General features: G+C 46.6%; 1 protein-coding gene across 4 annotated transcripts in view; it reads right to left on the minus strand.

Moving 5' to 3' along the window:
- Nucleotides 1–1,463: 1,463 nt before the first annotated feature.
- LOC135552755 (huntingtin-interacting protein 1-like) overlaps nucleotides 1,464–16,178 on the minus strand; it is a 49,104-nt gene continuing 34,389 nt past the window's right edge. For all 4 annotated transcript variants that reach the window (XM_064984577.1, XM_064984580.1, XM_064984579.1 and 1 more), the window contains 16 exons: nucleotides 15,848–15,964; nucleotides 15,331–15,432; nucleotides 14,356–14,550; nucleotides 14,105–14,252; nucleotides 13,778–13,864; nucleotides 13,156–13,263; nucleotides 12,685–12,821; nucleotides 7,508–7,618; nucleotides 7,295–7,353; nucleotides 6,943–7,036; nucleotides 4,919–5,019; nucleotides 4,581–4,686; nucleotides 4,274–4,397; nucleotides 4,013–4,074; nucleotides 3,819–3,936; nucleotides 1,464–3,706 (listed from right to left, as the gene is read on the minus strand). In XM_064984577.1, coding sequence (XP_064840649.1) covers nucleotides 3,696–3,706; nucleotides 3,819–3,936; nucleotides 4,013–4,074; nucleotides 4,274–4,397; nucleotides 4,581–4,686; nucleotides 4,919–5,019; nucleotides 6,943–7,036; nucleotides 7,295–7,353; nucleotides 7,508–7,618; nucleotides 12,685–12,821; nucleotides 13,156–13,263; nucleotides 13,778–13,864; nucleotides 14,105–14,252; nucleotides 14,356–14,550; nucleotides 15,331–15,432; nucleotides 15,848–15,964 — 1,680 coding nt within the window. In that variant the 3' untranslated portion in view covers nucleotides 1,464–3,695. The remainder of the gene's footprint in view (nucleotides 3,707–3,818; nucleotides 3,937–4,012; nucleotides 4,075–4,273; nucleotides 4,398–4,580; nucleotides 4,687–4,918; nucleotides 5,020–6,942; nucleotides 7,037–7,294; nucleotides 7,354–7,507; nucleotides 7,619–12,684; nucleotides 12,822–13,155; nucleotides 13,264–13,777; nucleotides 13,865–14,104; nucleotides 14,253–14,355; nucleotides 14,551–15,330; nucleotides 15,433–15,847; nucleotides 15,965–16,178) is intronic.

Consider the following 16,178-nt stretch of genomic DNA (forward strand, 5'->3'; position numbering starts at 1 on the left):
CATCGATAATGACAGAGAGTAGCAGTAGAGGGGAGGGGGGGGGGCAATGCAAATAGTCTGGGTAGCCATTTGATTAGCTGTTCAGGAGTCTTATGGTTTGGATATAGAAGCTGTTTAGAAGCCTCTTGGACCCAGACTTGGCGCTCCGGTACCACTTGCCGTGCAGTAGCAGAGAGAACAGGGGCTTCCTCTGACTGGTACAGAGGTCCTGGATTGGTGGAAACTTGGTCCCGGTGCTGTACTGGGCCGTATGCACTACCCTCTGTAGTTCATACTTCCCCCTCTAGATTAGAAATGGTTGTAATCTCCACATTTGTCTCAGATTATATACTTTGATTCACACTCAATTTCCACTTTGAAATCCACAGCTGGATACTGTGGTCTATTCCGTGAGGTGAAATGTTCAGAATGTTCCAGACAGAAATATAACGAATAGAGCAGACAGACACGATTCCCTGTTCTACAAGACAGGTAACCTCACAGAAGCCTTGTGTTACAATAAGGAGTGGTGTTCAAAGAAGGAAGAAGACAAATGCTAAACAGCTGTACATAACTTTAACCAACAGTGTACTTTCTTGGGCATTGTTGGCAGCAATGTCTTATTAAATGGATGCCAAGGAATTGACTTGAATCAGGTATGTTTCTTGGTATTTAATCAGTGGAAAAGAAAGTGGGATATTGGTGCATTAGTCGACTCTCAGATCAATGGGAGACAGTTAAAAGGACCACAACTTTGTTTTTCCATGCAAGAAATCAAATCAATACTTTCCACAAAGGCTCTAGCTGATCATTGAAAGAGGATATGTTTGTTCTCCAGGCTTACTGTTCATACTGTATACTATAGTATAGCAGTAACAATGGTTGCGATGGATGTTAATACTGTGTAAATTCTATACCCCTACTATTCAAAACTGTGCTGAATCGATTGAGTGATATGAAAAGGTATGGTTTGACCCCCGCCCCCCACCCCCCCACCCACCTCTAGTCCCATTGTCTTGACATTAAACAAATGTGTTCCGTCCACAATTAATCACGCTTATATAACAGTATTACTGTACAACTCACACAGAAGGAACTTAGTTCATCTTGCTACATTAAACAATTATTAAATGTTAGACAATCCACTCTTGACCGTTCCTAACAGTAGAGCCAGACATCCATCCTACAGCTCCTGTATCAATCACTATGATTAAAATGTTTCATAATAATTCTCCCCAAGTGCATTACATCACATAGAATCCCTAGAAAGAGTACATGATGAGATAACGTCCTAAAAGAGGAATGGGATGGGCCATCTGGAAATAACCCACGAGTCACTCAATCATTTGAATGATACATTTTCCTAATCACTTAAGGGTTTTAAACATTAAATATTCATGAACATTTCAAGGACTTTGAAAAAAATGGTGGCAGCTTACCTTGATCAGTCTGCATTGAAGTGAGCAACAACAACAAAAACAAGCTTGTCATATTAAAGTTGAAATATTTAATTTTAAAAACTGAAAAAATTATACGCAGATACATCGTTTTTAGTATATCATACAAAGACATTATTAAATGTTATTGAGTACTGTGTGTTTCTCATCGACTACAGTGAGCGGCAGTTTGAAAGGCTGGCTGAGCTGGTTGGACTACAGACACAAACCAAAGGGTGAGAGGTCAATAACCAGGAAGTACACATTAAATCATCATTAAATACCCAGTGTCACAACTTTTTATATAAAACAACCAAAAGCAGAGCAGGATAATAAAACCTCAAAGGGACATTAAGACACGCAGGAAGACAAACTCAAAGAGCATCACACACAGAGACAGTATACTGTGATTAAACCAGATCAGGGTCCAAATAGGATTCATACATTTTTTTGAATACTTCTTGAATATCATTGCGTTTTATTGAGCCTGACTGGAGTGCCCAATGGGCGTGTTTTGAAGTACATTTGGGACTATTTCATTGGTTCCATTGCACCAGGCAAGCTCAATCAAGCGCAGCTAAAGTATTTGAAAGGAAAACAAATACTAGATGAAACCCTACTAATCTAACTCGTAGTGTACTCAACAACATACGATATTCCCATATATTTTCATAAAGCCAGATTGAAGAGCAGTAGTGACCACTGGCAAGACAGGCGAGGAGAATTTATGATAGTCTCTAATGTGGTAGCTCTGCTGTGCAACACTGCTCTCTTGTGACAATGTAACATATAACACAGGTCCAGGTATACCCTGCCTGTTTCAGTCTGTTTTCTTCCATTTGGTGCCTAATGAACACAGCCCAGGTGTTATTGCTACTGTAGACAGATGGAAGTTGTCGGTTTCCCTTTCTAGGCTTTACAGCTACGTCGTCTGTGGAAGCTGATAAGCACCCAGCAGTGTGGGTGTGTAGGGCTGCGTTCCAATTCCCTGCCTTTCTGCTTATTACTTGTTCACTCCCACCAGATTTCTTACACAAGTCCAATCCTTTCAAATCAATAAAGGGGGGGGGGGTGCCTCGGAGAAGAGTAAATTATCAGACATCAGCTTATGGAAGTCCTTTTTCCAGCCACGCTAGACACCAAGAAGCCCAGAGCCACACAGCCAATTAACGGTCCAGCATGATCAGTGTCCTGTTCAATAGGACACGGCGTAGCATACCATTTAGAAAGTGGAAACAAGAGTTTCATATTGGACACGTTTAGGTACTACCTTTTTGTCCATGTTGTGGCTAATGAACACAACCAGGGGCTCAAAGCAGCGACAGACAGACAGACAGACAGACAGACAGACAGACAGACAGACAGACACTTAATCTCTAGCTTCAATTCCAGCAACAGTCCCCTGGCTGCTCAGACACGCTACACTTGTGCCTTTAGCAAACCTAAACCCCATTAAATGGGCCGGGGCTTTTTGGTATCCACAGGGTAGCTGGTCGTCTAAACAGTCAACTCTAATAACAACAACAACAGTCATCATGGCCTTTAAAACAGGAAGCGAAAAGGCATAAGTCCGTATCCCGGTGGGCGTATAGCTTAGATGGGGTTTGGGTTGGACTACTAGAGATGCAAAAGCTCACAGTGAGTGGAAAAAGAAGATCCAAGAGAAAAGAAAAGTGGGGAGGCAGTGAGGGAGGGGTTAGCTCTCCCTCTAACACAGGGTGCAAGTTAACAACCTCTACCTCTTAGAATAATAACACAAGCGTTTAATGGGAGAAAAACACGCCTTTTTTCGTTGCACTGATGAGACATGGGTAGGCAGGTGGAGGGCAAGGGGTGGGGTCTATGTGGCAATCAGTCAAGTCTCCCTCTCATGAGGGATTGGCCCTTGTGCAATGCATTCTAGGATGTCTGGTTGTGAAGAACTTGTGCTCACGGTGGGTCGCTCCACAGTCACACTGGTGGTGCTCCGACTGGGATAAAGTGAACCGTTGGAGAACTGAAATAAATACTTGGTCGAAGACAGAGGAACCATCAGCTGGTGTGGTATTTCTCAAGGGGCCCAGGCAGTTAGTCAATCCATCCCGCCACTTTCCCTCCTCATCAATGTCCAATTAGAAGCAGCTGGAAACAAGATAATTAAAAAAAAAACACCTTTTTTATTTGGCTTTCATAAAAGATAAAAAAATAAAGGGAAAGACCGAAGAGAGTGTATAAATGGGGCAAGAGGCAGAGCAAGAGAGAAGTTAGTCTTGTGGTTGGAGGAGAGGTGGGGAGCAGACCTCAACCTGTACCTGTGAGGAGAAAAGAGGGATATTAGACTGGGCTTCAACACAACCAATTATACACAATCGCTATTTCTGCCATAGTGCCTCTGCGTAATCACGTTGAGACACACATACGCACCTTCGTCCTCCTCCCCCCAGCCCTCGGCCACCCCGGCCAGCTCGTAGTGCTTCTTCCTTAGCTCCCCTAGACGCTCTCGCTCCTTCTGCAGCTTTGTCTCCAGCTCTAGAACAGAAACCTGACAACACACACAAAAACACAGTTTACTTAGACCTGTAACACACACACACACAGCCACCCCACATTGCTCTTACCTGTGAGTCCATCTCCTGCCTCTTGATCTGAGTGAGGGTCATACTGGAGAAATCCATGGTGTCTGAAGCACACAGTCATAGGAGGGAGAGAGATGGAGAAAGGAGAGAGAGAGAAAAGGGAGGGACATATGAAGAGAAAGATGAAGATAAAGGAGAGAGAAAGAAATTCAGCATTCGCGAACAAAACATTCAGTCACAATACATCTCACGTTGATCGCTCACTGTGTAAATGCACGGGCACGCTACTGTTAATCCACTCACCTTTCTCCTCGATCTGGGACTTCCCGGACTTGGTGGAGGCTACAACCCCGGCGGTGGCCTGTGTGACCCCTTTGGATGCCAGCTTCAGTCGGCCCAGGTTGGCGTTATCTTTGTCTGCCTTCACCTGCCCAACAGACCAGAGAGTGTGTCTTAAACACATGTAGAGATATGGTTGACACACTGAGTGATGAGACAGATCTAACTTGGCATGTGTAGATCCGGTTGTGAGTGAGTGTCTCAGGCTTGCACGCACAAGCACAGAGTTTCAGTTACCACAAATTATTACATATAAGAAGTACCGTCTCACCTTGGATGCGGCCACCAGCTGTGCAGTGCTGGCTGCGATCTCATGCGAACACACCATCAGCTCTTCGTACTTGCCCTTGCCCTGCACCACCAGGTCTGCTGCATCTCTATGGGATATATTACGCAGAGCATTATGGGTACTGTAGTGCATCATGCTACGAGTTCAACAGTTATAGGCTATACAGCATGGGGTGGAGTTTTTTTTCTGGTCAGGTCGTGTAGTCAGGAAAATCTTCTGGCCTAAATGAGTGTATTCCAGAACACAATGGTGTTGTGGAGAGGTAACAACACTGCTGTAATACAAGGTTAAGTTAGAAGAGAAAGGGTGATACTACTTACACCATGACTGTGGCGCCCCAGCCCACGGCTTTCGAGGCGGAGATCAGGCCTTCCGTCCAGCGAGAGTTCTTGACATAGAAATCCTTCATGGATGCTGCCCCCTGGAGAAAAAAAAGATTATATTGGAATATACACTGAGTATACAAAGTATTAGGAACACCTGCTCTTTCCACGACAGACTGACCAGGTGAAAGCTGTGATCCCTTATCGATGTCACTTGTTAAGTCCACTTCAAATCAGAGTAGATGAAGGGGAGGAGACGGGTTAAAGAAGGATTGTTAAGCCTTGAGACATGGATTGTGTCTGTGTGCCAGAGGGTGAGTGGGAAAGACAAAAGATGTAAGTGCCTTTGAAGGGTGTACGGTAGTAGGTAGTAGGGGAACGGTAGTAGGGGTACGGTAGTAGGGGCCTTTGAAGGGGGTACGGTAGTAGGGGCCTTTGAAGGGGGTACGGTAGTAGGGGCCTTTGAAGGGGGTACGGTAGTAGGGGCCTTTGAAGGGGTACGGTAGTAGGGGCCTTTAGGGGCCTTTGAAGGGGTACGGTAGTAGGGGCCTTTGAAGGGGGTACGGTAGTAGGGGCCTTTGAACGGGGTACGGTAGTAGGGGCCTTTGAACGGGGTACGGTAGTAGGGGCCTTTGAACGGGGTACGGTAGTAGGGGCCTTTGAACGGGGTACGGTAGTAGGGGCCTTTGAACGGAGTACGGTAGTAGGGGCCTTTGAACGGGGTACGGTAGTAGGGGCCTTTGAAGGGGGTACGGTAGTAGGGGCCTTTGAAGGGGGTACGGTAGTAGGGGCCTTTGAAGGGGGTACGGTAGTAGGGGCCTTTGAAGGGGGTACGGTAGTAGGGGCCTTTGAAGGGGGTACGGTAGTAGGGGCCTTTGAAGGGGGTACGGTAGTAGGGGCCTTTGAAGGGGGTACGGTAGTAGGGGCCTTTGAAGGGGGTACGGTAGTAGGGGCCTTTGAAGGGGTACGGTAGTAGGGGCCTTTGAAGGGGGTACGGTAGTAGGGGCCTTTGAAGGGGTACGGTAGTAGGGGCCTTTGAAGGGGGCCTTTGACGGTAGTAGGGGCCTTTGAAGGGGTACGGTAGTAGGGGCCTTTGAAGGGGGTACGGTAGTAGGGGCCTTTGAAGGGGTACGGTAGTAGGGGCCTTTGAAGGGGGTACGGTAGTAGGGGCCTTTGAAGGGGGTACGGTAGTAGGGGCCTTTGAAGGGGGTACGGTAGTAGGGGCCTTTGAAGGGGGTACGGTAGTAGGGGCCTTTGAAGGGGGTACGGTAGTAGGGGCCTTTGAAGGGGGTACGGTAGTAGGGGCCTTTGAAGGGGGTACGGTAGTAGGGGCCTTTGAAGGGGGTACGGTAGTAGGGGCCTTTGAAGGGGTACGGTAGTAGGGGCCTTTGAAGGGGTACGGTAGTAGGGGCCTTTGAAGGGGGTACGGTAGTAGGGGCCTTTGAAGGGGGTACGGTAGTAGGGGCCTTTGAAGGGGGTATGGTAGTAGGGGCCTTTGAAGGGGGTATGGTAGTAGGGGCCTTTGAAGGGGGTATGGTAGTAGGGGCCTTTGAAGGGGTATGGTAGTAGGGGCCTTTGAAGGGGGTATGGTAGTAGGGGCCTTTGAACGGGGTATGGTAGTAGGGGCCTTTGAAGGGGGTATGGTAGTAGGGACCTTTGAAGGGGGTAAGGTAGTAGGGGCCTTTGAAGGGGGTATGGTAGTAGGGGCCTTTGAACGGGGTATGGTAGTAGGGGCTAGGCGCACAGGTTTGAGCCATAACACCTTGGAGAAGAAAAAAAAGCTTGAGGCATGGATACATAGATGGAACATGTTTCCCCCTCCACGTCAAGTGATAGTGGGAGCACTGAGCAGAAGCTACATTGGCAGCAGAGAAGGCAGCAGCTACATAAAACAAAATACAGCACATGCGCATAAATGGCCATATCAATAGCCCCGGCAAGTCAGGTTCCAGAAAAGACGGAACAGCAGCCATTCCGTATATTATATTATTATGCACATATGATAGGTTTCTGTTTCTCACTCTGCCACTCTCCACAATGTCCCTTTGCAGATCTTTGGAAGACAGCACGAGCACTTTGATGGCCTGCATCAGGTCTGTACAGGAGGCCAGGATCCTATGTGGGGTGATAGAGGACACATTCGTTCAGCATCTCCACTGTGCAACACATCTTGATATGTTTCACTCATTTGAAAGTTATGCGATTCTCAAAGCCAGGGTAGTGTTCATTAGGGCACGCGATGAAAACAATGTAAAAGGGGATGAAAAAAAATGTGCGTTTCTTACTGGACATGTTCAGAGAGTCCCTCACTGTTTCAGTCCGTTTTCTTCCATTCGGTGCCTAATGAACAAAACCCAGGAGTGGGAGACTCACCTCTCGTTGACCTCCATCTTCACCCCTGTGTCGACAGCACGCGACTTGTTGAGCATGTCCTGTCAATAGTATACAATAGAGGAAATTAGACACCTTTTGGTTGGTACTACTGTAAAATGAAACCAGAGGATTCTTTTCCCACACACATTTCTGTTTTAGTTTGGGTCTTCCTTGGTGATACACACACACCCATATACACGTTGAGCTGGTTACCTCTATCCTGGCAGCTGCTGACTCCACGGCGGCCGATGTGGCGGCCATTTCCTGCTCCACCAGATCTCCCAGCTCCCCCTGCTGCAGCTCCAGACCCCGAGGACGCAGTTTCTACCGACCAGAGAGGGGGAGATAAGAGAAAAAGAGAGGTGGCATTGGATTTGTTGTTTTTAATGGTCCCCCTAGATGCTGTCAGTTTGACATTTCGGCAAAATGATTTTAAAGGACATAGGTCAGTTCCCCCTCCCCTCCCTGTGCCCAAGTTCAACTTCTATCATAAGCAGGGTTGTGACCTCCCCTCCACAGGTCACATACTTCGTTGAAAGGATAAGAGGCACTGAGACTCATCTTATCATGATGACATCCCCTGGTTTAAATGTGCACAAATAGGCATTATGAGGAAGTTGAGGTTCTCAGAATGATTGCAGTGTGTGGACTTTTGGTACATTTAGTAGACCTAGAGTACCAGTCAAAAGTTTGGACACACCTACTCATTCAAGGGTTTTTATTATTTTCTACATTGTAGAATAATAGTTAAGACATAAAAACTAGGAAATAACACCTATGGAATCATGTAGTGACCAAAAATGTGTTAAACAAAACAAAATTGTTTTGATAGTGGGACTAAGTGCAAACCAGATGGATGGCATATCGCTGCAGAATGCTGTGGTAGCCATGCTGGTTAAGTGTGCCTTGAGTTCTAAATAAATCAGACAGTGTCACTAGCAAAGCACCATCACACAAAGCACCATCACACCTCCTCCAAGCTTCACGGTGGGAACCACACATGCAGAGATCATCCATTCACCTACTCTACTTCTCGCAAAGACACAGCGGTTGGAACCAAAAATTTGAACTCATCAGACCAAAGGACAGATTTCCACCGGTCTAATGTTCATTGCTCGTGTTTCTAGGCCTAAGCAAGTCTCTTCTTATTATTGGTGTGCTTTAGTCGTGGTTTCTTTGCAACAATTCAACCATGAAGGCCTGATTCATGCAATCTCCTCTGAACAGTTGATGTTGCAATGTGTCTGTTACTTGAACTCTGAAGCATTTATTTGGGCTGCAATTTCTGAGGCTGGTAACTCAAATAAATTGATCCACTGCAGCAGATGTAACTCTGGGTCTTCCTTTCCTGTGGCGGTCCTCAGGAGAGTGCTTGATGGTTTTTGCGACTACACTTTCAGAGTCCGGATTGACTGACCTTTATGTCTTAAAGTCGTTTCTCTTTGCTTATTTGAGCTGTTCTTGCCATAATATGGACTTGGTCTTTTACCAAATAGGGCTATCTTCTGTATACCACCCCTACCTTGTCACAACACAAAAAATAGGTTTAAACGCATTAAGAAGGAAAGCAATTCCACAAATGAACTTTTAAGAAGGCACACCTGTCAATTGAAATGCATTCCAGGTGATTACCTCATGAAGCTGGTTGAGAGGATGCCAAGAGTGTGTAAAGCAGTCATCAAAGCAAAGGATGGCTACTTTGAAGAATCTCAAATAAATATACAATATAACACTTTTTTGGTTACTACATGATTCCATATGTGTTATTTCATAGTTCTGATGTCTTCACTATTATTCTACAATGTAGAAAATAATACAAATAAAGAGAAACCCTTGAATCAGTATCTGGTGTCCAAACTTTTGACTGGTACTGTAGGTAACAGGAGTTTGCAGGTCAGGTATGTCACAACCGTATGTCACAACCGTGTCAGTGAATTTCACAACCAGAGAGTGGCAGGCCAGAGAGTGGACAGCAGCACTAATTCTTCACATAAAGCTTTATATCATAAAACTTCCAAGTGGCATGGCAAACAAGAGCCCATGTCTAAGACATAAAACAAACGCCGGTGGACATCAGTCCCCAACAAATGCTGGGACCTAACCAGTGGTCTATTGACATTTCTTTAGGTGCCGAATCGCAAAATAAATGTATTACGTCATCATTTCTCAATCAAAGTTTGTACTGCAGTAGATCATTGAATAATACCATATTAAGATATGCAAGATATGCTCATCCCCACAACTGATTGAGTAAGTATGGTTGGGACATACCCAAATTCTTCCATAAAATGGTGAGTTGGGGACCGGATCTGCACTCCTAATCATCCAGATTCCAGCTAAGATTTAAGCTACACCAACATTCACCATGGACAGAAAAGGACTGGTCTGCTCTGTCCTCCAGTTGCTGTCCCTGGTCTAAGTCTCTTCAATCAATCAATGACCTGAGAACCATAGAGTTGGGCCACAGCTATACACGTCACGGCCTCAAGCTGCTCTACTGGGTCGCTCAACAGCTAACCACCAACGGCCGCACAGACGCACATGTCTGTTGATTGACGCCATATCTGAAGTGCTTTGACAGGCTGGTCATGGCTCACATCAACACCATTATCCCAGAAACCCTAGACCCACTCCAATTTGCATACCGCCCTAACAGATCCACAGATGATGCAATCTCTATTGCACTCCACACTGCCCTTTCCCACCTGGACAAAAGGAACACCTATGTGAGAATGCTATTCATTGACTACAGCTCAGCGTTCAACACCATAGTGCCCTCAAAGCTCATCACTAAGCTAAGGACCCTGGGACTAAACACCTCCCTCTGCAACAGGATCCTGGACTTCCTAAACAGGCCACCCCCAGGTGGTAAGGGTAGGTAACAACACGTCCGCCACGCTGATCCTCAACACAGGGGCCCGTGCTCAGTCCCCTCCTGTATTCCCTGTTCACTCATGACTACAAGGCCAGGCACGACTCCAACACCATCATTAAGTTTGCAGATGACACAACAGTGATAGGCCTGATCACTGACAATGACGAGACAGCCTATAGGGAGGAGGTCAGAGACCTGGTTGTGTGGTGCCCTGACAACAACCTCTCCCTCAATGTGATCAAGACAAAGGAGATGATTGTGGACTACAAGAAAAGGAGGACCGAGCACGCCCCCATTCTCATTGACAGGGCTGTAGTGGAGCAGGTTGAGAGCTTCAAGTTCCTTGGTGTCCACATCACCAACAAACTAACGTGAAGAGGGCATGACAAAACCCATTTCCCCTCGGGAGACTGAAAAGATTTGGCATGGGTCCTCAGATCCTCAAAAGGTTCTACAGCTGCACCAGAGAGCATCCTGACTGGTTGCATCACTGCCTGGTATGGCAAATGCTCGGCCTCCGACCACAAGGCACTACAGAGGGTAGTGCGCTTACGTCCCAGCACATCACTGGGGCCAAGCTTCCACCCATCCAGGACCTCTATACCAGGCGTTGTCAGAGGAAGGCACTAAAAATTGTCAAAGACTCGAGCCACCCCAGTCATAGACTGTTTTCTCTGTTACCAAGCTGGGCTCTGCACACGTCAACAACAGCCACCCTCGAAGCATCATTACCCATCGCACCACAAAAGCAGCGGCCCTTGAAGAGCAAGGGAAACAACTACTTCAGGTCTCAGAGCGAGTGCCGTCACCCAATAGGTCAAGCTTGTCTTCATATGTAAACATATCTTTTAAACCATGTGAATGGATCGATTGAGGGGGAACCAATTATCTCTTGGCTCCACAATGTCTGTGTGCCAGTCACTGTGTCTCCGTGAGCTTGTCCAGAATGGGAGTGTCTAAAATGACAATTGATATATATCCTAATGTCTTGGTACTATGTTGTACCAAGAATGAGAAGTAGAACCTCGTTTTAGGAGAGCAAACTGAACGATAATTTATAGCTAATGCTGTCTGGCTATGGAATACTCCTCTCTCAAGTAAAGTATTCCTTTGTAATGTTCCTAAGATCTGTTATTTGTCATGTGAGTTGAGATGGGTGTGTCTTGGCTATAAATGATACTAAGAACTGTTTTGTAAGGACTCTCAGAGAATTAATTGATAGACACTGAATTGATCTGAGAGTCACAGGGTTGTGCTGGAGCTCATATAATTAAAGATGGACTTTATGATAACTCTGACTTGTGTGTGGTTTGCTCTCATGATTTGGTAAATACAGGAAATTTCCACTACACAAGTCTAGGTCCAAGAGGTTTCTAAACAGCTTCTACCCCCAAACCATAAGACTCCTGAACATCTTATCAAATGGCTACCCAGACTATTGCCCACCTCTTTTACGCCGCTGCTATTCTGTTATTATCTATGCATAGTCACTTTAATAACTCTGTCTACATGTACATATTACCTCAACTAACCGGTGCCCCCGTACGTGCCCCCTGTATATAGTCTCCCGATCCTTTTATTTCTTAATCATATTTTTGTTAAACTGCATTGTTGGATAGGAGCTTGTAAGTAAGCGTTTCACTGTAAGACCCACACTTGTTGTATTCGGCGCATGTGACAAATAAAATGTCATTTGATTCAACGCACACGCGCTGCATTATTGCTTCCATTACTTTGGGAACACCGAGGGGCTACTCCCAGCAACACGACTCTACTTTACAGTGGGCAGCCTCAATCCAGAAATCAACCCCGATGCTAGAACCCTGCCAAATGACGCCGTTTGTGATAACACACAACCCTTTACTGTAGAGAAGAACATGGATCGGATCATTGTCACGATCGCCTACGACCCGCGTCGTGTAGATGTCTCAGTTGTGGAAGACGTGTACATAACGCAGCACCAACCGCCAGGGATACCTACAAGATCAGTGTCGGCCTATTGAGAGAGATACGCAGTAAGAGATATCGCAGCTTTTAAGCAAGAGGTAGGTTGTTGATAGACACCAGGGCTGAAAGTAGATTGACATTCTTGCCAGTAGGCATAGTACAGAATCTTTTGAACATGTAGTCAACTTGTGATTGTGATTCTTCTTCTGATGAGATGCCAAGTGTTTACTAACAGCCTTGTTGTCTTTTTCTAGTTCACTTTGAGATAAAAATGGACATGTAGTCTATTCTAGTTTATACATGAATCCCTTCATCCCTGCAGCCTGACTGAGGGTTTTCAATGGTTCTGTATCATTAGTATCAACGTTAACCTGGGCACTGCATAGTATAAAATGTATGTTTTTCTTCTCCTCCTTTTAAATCGGCTAGTAATGGTATAATAATCAAATGTTTTTATGTTTTTATTATCAAATTACTGTAATTTGCACCTAAACTGTACTATGACTCATATTTACTCTTAAGAATAAAGCAGCAACAATACTTGTATGACCATAAAGACTGGGCTGACCTCTGCAGTGGCCAGGATGCCATCCAGTGCTGCCCTCAGCATGGCGCCATCTGCCGTTGCCAGGCTATCCTGCTCCTTCATCTGACCCAGCAGGGACAGGGCCTCGGCCCCACACGCCTTCACACTGTCTGACAACGCTGTGGGGGGGGATACAGACACAGTATGGAGACTTAGAGGAAGTGGGTGGCTAACCGCTAGCCTGGTCTCTGATCTGTTTGTGCAGTCTTCCCAACGCCGATGGTCATTGTCACCCGGTGACAGGCAGCACAAACAGGTCAGGGACCAGGCAAGGCTATCGTTGTGTCTGTGCATTATCAGTACTTCTCTAACAGATGTATATAGGGATGTAGAGTTTATTTTATATTAGACATGGCTCAAATCAAACTTTATTTAAAAATCATGGAACATTCCTGTCCTGGATGTGAGAGTACACATTTCAGTTGAAAAGACACAGGGACAGCTCACACTCACCATCCGCTTGCTCCACTGGCACCATGTGAGAGGTGGCACTGCCCTGAACAATGGTGTCACCCACCAGGTGGGCAAGATGGGTCACTGCCCGCACCAGCTCCGACACACCTGGAGAACCAAGGGTCAAAGGTCAAACTACTATAAAGCCTAAACACAATCAACAGGATATGCTATTTGAATTTTCAAGTACTTGAAGGCTGTAATGCTGAAAACCCCGGTATTTTAGCTATAAAGAAGCACTTTACTATCAACCTCCACTGTCCACAAAGAAAATCATGAATACCTGCAACATATTCAATTATATTTAAATAGATTTACTTTCTTCTATTGGGAAGAATTCAAATAAGACAAAAGAAATCTAGATCTTTCATGTGGGCAAGAAACTGAAAAAGGAACTTCTCTTCAAGTAATATGCATGTGTACCAGTCAAAAGTTGGGACACACCCACTCATTCAAGAGTTTTCTTTATTTTTACTGCACAGCTGCCGTCGGTGAAAGTAACGTTTTTTGGTTGCCTTTTGACCTTGTTCTGCTACACAAGAACAACAGCAGCTTTGATAGGTGCCTGAAAGTAGGCGGTGATGACACAAAGCTGACTAGGGGAGTAAGTTCTGAGTCTGACCTGTGTTGTCTGCCAGGTAGCCGTCTCTGGCAGAGTGAAGTCTGGCCATACAGTCCAGAGAGGCCTGACACCTGGATGCCAGGTAGTCTACACACAACGAGGGTACACAGTGAGGGGGGAGGCATCTTCCACCATACAAACAAACATGCACACTATTATGAGGGGACATCATCCTACATCACACCCTGGAACACAAACACACATGTACAAGTAGATTGTGGCATCACACACACTTCCAGCATGGGTTTCACAATGTGGCATCATCTCAGACGGTTGGACGGACAGACAGTTGTTTGCAGAAGAGGTTGGAGAAGGTTAGGGGCTGACCTGCAGAGCTGGTGCAGCTGATGTGTGCTGGGTCGTCAAGCTGGGCCAGTGAGTCCTGGACTATCCTCTCTGCCTCCTCCACAGTCCCCTGTAGGGCGGACCAGCGTGCTGCCACCAGCTGGCTCTCCAGGGCCTGCTCCCTGCTCTCCTATCCACATAGGGTCAGTGATAGAATCAGATATCACACACACCACACACTCACTGAGAGGCTGACACACAGGCGCACACGCACACAAACAGCTGCCACACACCTTCTCATTGAGTTGGTTCTGTAGGGCCTCGGCAGTCTTCACGCCGCTCTCCCTCTCACTGGCCAGGCTGCTCTGAACACGCTCAAGCTCCTCCCCCAGGCCTGAAAGCTCCTCCTCTTTCTTCAACAAGGATTCCGCTAGCTCCACCTTCTCCGTTTCCACAGTCGAGAGCTGAGAACTGAGATCCTCACTCGACTGAGACAGAGAGAGAGAGAAAGTGAGGGAGGGGTGAGAGACGTAGAGAGAGAAAGTGAGTGGGGGGGGGTGAGTGAGAGAGAGAAGAGGAGAATGAGAGTGTGACACACATACACAGTATTTTAGGATCGTACATATCTCCGTTTCCCTGCTGAACTGAACGACAAGGCTCACACACTCCTAATACCACCTTTTAAAAGACAACGCCCTAAGTGCTATGAGATGTGGAAATGACAACTGCCATTCTTCTACTCTCCCTCGCCTGTTTGTGGGCAGCCTCCTGAGCATGTGAACAAGAACATGAACGAGAGACGGGAAGAAAGAGTTTGTAAGTGAGATGTGTGACAAAGTGACAGAGCATGTGTGTGAGGACAGGAGGGAGTGGACGTGAGAGAGAAGGGGCGAGAGAGAAGTTGATTCAGAAATAGGGGTTGACAGGAGTGGGAGAGTGGAGAGAGGGATGGGCGATATAGAGGAGGAATGGTAATTGGACATTCATGGCCTGGTATGACGACACAGTGTCGGGATCACGCAGAGATCGAGGTCTGCACCGATGCTCCACACAACCCTCTCCACACACAATTTCATACACGCACACAGGCAGCGTACACAGACAGAGATGGGTCGAAGAGTAACATGGAGTTGTGGAATGTAAAGACAGAAAACAGAGTAAAGACAATTTGAAGGTGTCAGGGTGAGTTCAAGTGGGGTAGAGTGGAGAGGAGGAATGTACTGTTGGGTAGAAGACGCAAGGGTGTTTTAGTTTAGAAAGTTGGCTACCTGTTGAGACGAGGCCATGGTGCTTTTCAGGGTGTCTAGCGCCGCCCTGCTGGAGATCAGCTCTCTCTGCAGCTCCTGCAGCTGCTCCACCTGTTCCTGCTCCTGAAGGGAGACAGAGGCAGGAGAGAGAGTGTGAAGGGGGAGAGAACAGAGAGAGATGTGGGAGGACAAAAGAGAGAACGAAACAGAGACGCATGTTATTTGCTAGGTCTCCATCTCTCTACCTCCATCTATTCTACCTCTCTAAATCCCACATGTACAGCAAGGCATGTCAGTTACACAATTAAATGATCAGAGACAGATGGAGAAAAAGTTGAAAATGTACTGTAGTATGAAGGAGTGAAGTATATTACATTTGAAGTCCTCTGTGTCCCAGAAAGCGAGAGAGGGAGAGAGAGAGGGAGAGAGAGAGGGAGAAAAAGGGGAGAGAGAAAACAGAAAGAGGTGATACATACTGTAAACGCACAGTATTTCAGGAGAGTGTGCATCCCTGTTGGAGTGTGTGTCTCGCCCTCACCCGTCTCTCCGCGGCCTCCTTGGCAGCCTTGACCTTCTCCTGCATCTCTCTCCTCACGCTGTCCATCTCGTCCTCAACCGCCCGCGCCACCGTCATCTGACGAGTCACCTCCGCATTCTGAAGCCACCAACAGAGAAACAGACGGATTTAGGTGAGGGAAGAGTTTTTAGAATAGTAAACAAGAAATGTGGAAGAAATGTGTGAGCATTGCTGCTAGAAGTGTCTTTCCAAGGGGAAGGGAGCTAAACGGGACTGGCTGAGAGGGGTAGGAGCAAGCCTGCACCATGATTCTGAGGGGTGAGGTTCTTCGATCGTAAGGGGTCTGGATGGG

This window comes from Oncorhynchus masou, chromosome 13 (genome assembly GCF_036934945.1).
Source record: "Oncorhynchus masou masou isolate Uvic2021 chromosome 13, UVic_Omas_1.1, whole genome shotgun sequence".
Lineage (NCBI taxonomy): Eukaryota > Metazoa > Chordata > Actinopteri > Salmoniformes > Salmonidae > Oncorhynchus > Oncorhynchus masou.